Below are 5,609 nucleotides of genomic sequence, written 5' to 3'. Positions count from 1 at the left end.
AATGTGAACAATAGAGAGATTTATATAAACTAAAAAATATTGAACTCAATGCATTAATATGGTAATGTGAAAATGCAAATGAGTCATAAAAATATTTAGATATGAACTTTGATTCAAACATAAAATTGTAACCAAGTGGTATTTGTTTAAAAAAATACAACCACTTGGTGAAAGATATTACTGAAATATCTTTTGATCACAAATATCTCCCAATTACAGAAATAAAATAAACTTGGAGTGATTAAAAGCATTTATCACAAACATATTTATTACTTTTCAATTATTGACGATTAATAATAATTAATAATATAATTTCTGCCTTTTTTCTGCATTATCAATTTCCATTGATCCGTAAGCATTAGAATCGGTGAATCACCAGAAGCAAACCCTAATTTTCTTCCTTTTGGGAAACGTACATCACTCGCTCAGGATAAAGGAGAAGACTTTGAAGCTCCGCTTGCTGCCTTACCCAAATTGGGGCACTCAAATTCTCAATTTGAAGAACATTTTTCTTATAGAACAAAAGCAGAAGTACTTGCGAAAATGAAGGAAGAAAGGTTCTATTAGGAGTGAGGTTATTGCTTAACCTGCTTCACCACTTCATTCCTCATATCTGGGTCTTCATTGAACTTTTAAAGTTCTCACCTTTCTATTGTCTAACTATCTTCACTTTAGTTTGAGTGAAAATAATCATCTTGGGTATTGTCTTTGTTACATGTGTCAGTTAATGTAGTTCTCTCTTCGGGCTTGCCGGCTCTTATCATGGACCACCAGAAAGAGAGAATTAAGAATGGGTGCCAGAAGATTTTGGAAGGAATAAATTCGATGTCTTTGGCAAACTTAGATGATCAGCAAGTGCATTCTTTAGTGATGATGAGAGAAATAGCACGTGGGGTTGTTGATGACCGAGATAGAAAGGTACTTACATTGAGAAATTTAGCAGCTGCTATTACAAGTGTTTTTTTTACACGTTTATCTTTGTCCTGCTGAACATTACTCTCATAAATTCGGTCATATTTGCAGGTGACTAGGAGTGATGTCATCACTGCCTTGCGCTACAGCATTGAAAAAATGGTTCACAATGATTCCTTTTAGTTTGAGGGTTAATTCGCCATGGACTGTGTCAATGTTGATGTTTGTCTCTCTTAACTGACTTGATGCAGTTTGCAGGTCTGTGCATCCAGGGATATCATTCAGATATTAAGTAGAATGTCCTTTGAAGGTTTGGATGACCAAAGGATGCATTTAGTGACGAGGATGAAAGAAATTGCACATGGGGTTGTTGATAAACAACCTCGAGTTGCAATAGCTAGGCCTAACTTGCTTGCCGAAGAAGTAAGGGGTTAAGGGGTTAATTCTGCTTGCTGTCTTGTTATGTTTTAATCTGTTTCATTTTGTCCCGACTTAAGATTTCTCTTTAAGGTACATTGATCAGTTTTACAGGTTGGCTTTGTGGATGAAGGAATGCAAGATAGTCCCGTGGTTGAGTCAGCCAAGATTTGCAATGGGGATGCCCTAATTGATGGGGCACAGAGCATGACTAACGAAGATGAGATGTTGGATGTAGAACACGTTTTAAGGTTTGAGAATGAGATAGATGAAATACAGGAGTCTTTGTTACCATGCTTTGAGCAATTTCTTATGTGGCCGCCTAATGATTGTGTCACCATTGAGTGGGTTCAGGATGTGATGGTCATCCTTGAGCAGGCCTCACAGAAGATGTTGCCATCGGAATTCTGTCATGTTGTGCCCACCCTTTTGGTGGACAAATTGACAGGTGCTGCTTGCAGTATTTTGTGTAAAGAACCAAACTGTGTGGAGATCAATTGCCAAGGAGAAGAAGATTCAAGAGTAATCGTAGTTGGTGATATTCACGGGCAGTTTCATGATTTAATGTTTCTTTTCAAGCACGAGGGAGTGCCCTCTGAGAACCAGATTTACGTTTTTAATGGAAATTATGTAGATAAAGGAGCTTGGGGAATTGAAGTATTTTTGGTCTTACTGGCTTGGAAGGTAAGGTGGTGGCTGCAAAACTTATTATATGTTGAGATCCTTCATGATTTTGTTGGCGGTTGTTGCCTTGTTGGTGTATATTCACCAAGAGGAGAGAAAAGGTCACAGAAGATATTGTTTAGAAATATTTGTATGATCTAATAACTGTTATGATGGACAAATAGAATACTGACGTATATATTACCTATTGAGTATTTATTAGTATGTAAAGGCTGTTATTGTATATTCAGGTATTGATGCCTCACAGAGTATTTCTACTTCGTGGAAATCATGAATCAAGATATTGCACTGCGAGATATGGTTTTAAGAAGGAGGTGTGGGCCAAATATGGTGATCAAGGTGATGATGTGTACAATAAATTCCTAGAGTGTTTCAAGGAGCTTCCATTAGCTTCAGTTATTGCCAACTGTGTTTATACTACTCATGGAGGACTTTTCCGTAGCATACATGCAGCCCCTTCACAGAGACCAAAACGGAATAAAACACATAGAGTGGATCTTGGCTCTTTAGCCGAGTTATTTAAAGTTAAAAGATCCTGTGTAGATTGTCCTTATGAAGGTCCTAACATATTGTTGAGTGATGTTCTCTGGTCAAGACCATCAAACAGGTATGGTCTGAGGGATAATACAGGCCAAAAGTTAGGTTTATGGTGGGGTCCTGATTGCACCGAGGAATTTTTAAAGCACCACAATTTAAAGGTAATAACATTCAAAATGATAATTTGACTAATACTGAATGCTTATTTTCTTTATTGTTTGAAGTGAAGCACCATTTTTCTCTTTTACGTACTCTGGTTAAGCATAGTCTGCCTTCTTTTCTTATTTCTTGTATATTCCTATGTTCAGGAAATTTATTTGTTAACTGAAAAGAAAAACATTATAATCATTTGTTCCAGCAAGGAAATTGAATTATTCATATTTTTTGGTGTGCTAGTTCCCCATTATTGTTTTCAAGAATTCCCTTATACTGTTTATACTTGATTCTTTTCACTTTAATTGTCGGGAATGCAATCACTAAAATACCACGCTCGAGCTTAGTGTTATATTTTTGGAACTATTATAGCTTATTGTCATCAATGAGACCTGTCATCGCACAAAATGGGTTGCATTGCATGCTTAGATCTGTAAAAAAGAATCAGTGTAAACTATTATTTGACTTATTACTAAATAAGATTACTCTTAGTAAATATTATTTTTTCTGCATAGCTGATTATCAGATCACATGACGGACCCGATTCAAGGGCTGGTAAAGATAACGATCTTGGGAATATGCTGAGAGGATACAGCATAGATCATGATGGAGAATCGGGAAAACTTTGTACACTTTTTAGTGCTTCAGACTATCCACAGGTTCAAATTTGCATTTTTTTTTATCAACATTATTAATTTATCACTGGTTGTAATTTTCATTTATAACCTATGAATCTAGCATGATGGAATACCTGTTTACAATGAACTTATCCTTGAATTGATGGAAATTTCGTACATAATTAGCATGTGGTGTACCTTTCTGATTTTACTAGCAACTCTGCAAACAGGAATTGTTATACAGACATGGTGGTTTTAACACTTCAGACAGTTCTAACCCTATGAAATCCGCAGCATCTGAAATATTATATCTCCTAAAAGCTATTTTGTGCTGCAGTTTGGTAAAAGGAGATGTAACAATAAGGGGGCATATGCCGTATTGAAGTTTCCTGATTTTGCAAGTCCTTCCTTTCACTCATTCAAAGGGACAGAAAGACCAATGGTACTGTTTACTTATCAAATTAACATACAAAATCTGAATGACATGTTTTCTTTTCTACTGTAGGGATAGTGAATCAAATACAAAGTGGGGATAGCTTCACGAAAATGAGATTTGTATTGAATTTGGAGAAGATTTGAAAAACAAAATCAAGTAATTAATCAGGAAAATTGTGGTTATAAGGAGAATTTATACACTAAAATATTCTAATTTATGTGAGAATTGTCACTTGAAAAGTTTTTTTGCTTAGAATATATTCATGTCATGCTAATTATATAGATCAGACAATTATTGAAGTGTTTTTCTTATCGTCTAACTTTTTTATTACTTGGTTCTCAGGTGGATCCCTATGTTGATTTTGGTGCTAATAACATTGATTCGAGTAAACTAGACTCTTCTCAAAGTGTATGTTAGCAATTAGCTTTTCCAAGAAGTGCTCCTCGGCTTTCCTTTTCATGTGATAACTATAGGATGAATGAGTATAATTGCATGTAAGAACAACGGAAATTCTAATAGATGTAGACAATGTTGTGCTTCACATATTTCAGATCATTTTACCTTTGGGCGGTTATTGTCAAGCTTTATATTCTAAATTGTACATTGTGTTAGCAAGAGACATCTATTCAATTTAGTCTCAGGATTGTTGACATTTAAAGTGGTATTATGTATTATGCTTTGTATTTTCTTCATGTATCACTGGATAAAATGGATTCTTCCCACATGATTTACAATGCTTGCCCACTAAACCTTTATATGTTTGAAAGGTGGGATTGAATGTGAATTTTATCTGTGCCCATATCAGCCTGAATTAATGACTTTTGTGTGAATATGGATCAGTAATATTCTGGTGTTGGAGTTAAAAAAAATATGGGAAGTAAGGCTCAAGGCCCTTGACCATGCCTATGATATATAACATGTGCAGCCAACCATGCTAATTTATACCACTTAAAGCTCCATCTATTATGTGTCTCTATAACTATTTCATGTGTGAAGACTTGAGATGCCCATAACATTTTCTCATAATCATTATGTCATATTGCTGGCTAGAGATGGAAACACTGAATCAGCTTACTTCTGTGCTGACATGAATGCACAGGCTTCAACCTCTACCCTTTCTGCTTCTGAAAGATTTTATCCAGAAGGGAGGAGACCTGAGTTTGACTTTGGGGCATTGGGCATATACAATGCCCCATGTTGGAGTGTTGAGCTTCCTGATGGATCAGGTGGAACTCAAGTTGTGGAGGTTCCAAGGGCATCACTGGTTGAAGGGTTACCTCTGCCTCCAAACATACAGGTAGAGTGTGTCATTTATGATATACCAACAACAACATATGTGTTAACATTGCTAGGCCAAAACTAAAGTTTCCTTTTGCAGGAGCCACACAAGGCTGCTTATGAGTATTTGTTTGAGCTGGTTGCTGGACTGAAACATATGATTGTAACAAGGGTGAGTTATTATGATGCATGCCATTTTTTGTTGTTTCTCAAATGTCTCTTTTTGGATACTGAGTTGGTTTTTTTCATTCCAGGAGACTGAGAACAGGGCCCGTGTGTCAGCTTTGAAAAGTAGAGCTAGAAAAAGAAAGGGTCAGGCATAGCTAGCTCAGACATGGGGCACTGCACTGCAGACAGCACCATGTGACAATGCTTAAATTATCTCTGTAACATGTTTAATTGTCCTTTTATGTAAGTATTATTTAAGTTGGTAATTCATGCTTCAATGAAACAAGTTTTAGCTTAGGCTCTCTGGTTTATGTGTCACTAAGTTTATGCATTGATGTTGAAAGCTAAAGTAAACTTCTCTTTGGTATATTACTGCATCTTGAAATTACAATATCCCTTTTGAACTC

The 5,609-nt window shown here is 36.0% G+C and overlaps 1 protein-coding gene across 4 annotated transcripts; it reads left to right on the top strand.

Annotated features, from left to right (window-relative positions):
* The first annotated feature begins 342 nt into the window (after positions 1 to 342).
* On the top strand, positions 343 to 5,609 carry LOC106762529 (serine/threonine-protein phosphatase 7). 4 transcript variants are annotated; one of them, XM_014646495.2, is made up of 12 exons: positions 344 to 574; positions 725 to 918; positions 1,024 to 1,074; positions 1,171 to 1,335; positions 1,444 to 2,013; positions 2,244 to 2,711; positions 3,219 to 3,362; positions 3,658 to 3,762; positions 4,099 to 4,164; positions 4,856 to 5,053; positions 5,135 to 5,206; positions 5,289 to 5,609. In XM_014646495.2, the coding sequence occupies exons 2-12, from the start codon at positions 763 to 765 to the stop codon at positions 5,355 to 5,357; spliced, it is 2,064 nt and encodes a 687-aa protein (XP_014501981.1). In that variant the 5' UTR covers positions 344 to 574; positions 725 to 762; the 3' UTR covers positions 5,358 to 5,609. The 4 variants fall into 4 exon arrangements, 3 of the variants coding, with proteins under 3 accessions (XP_014501981.1, XP_014501982.1, XP_014501983.1); XM_014646496.2 differs by lacking the exon at positions 344 to 574 and having other exon boundaries at positions 795 to 918; positions 1,164 to 1,335; XR_001375822.2 differs by lacking the exons at positions 5,135 to 5,206; positions 5,289 to 5,609 and having other exon boundaries at positions 343 to 574; positions 4,099 to 4,250; positions 4,856 to 4,994.

Source organism: Vigna radiata, chromosome 5 (genome assembly GCF_000741045.1).
Source record: "Vigna radiata var. radiata cultivar VC1973A chromosome 5, Vradiata_ver6, whole genome shotgun sequence".
Classification (NCBI taxonomy): Eukaryota; Viridiplantae; Streptophyta; class Magnoliopsida; order Fabales; family Fabaceae; genus Vigna; species Vigna radiata.
This window is presented reverse-complemented; position numbering and strand designations above follow the sequence as displayed.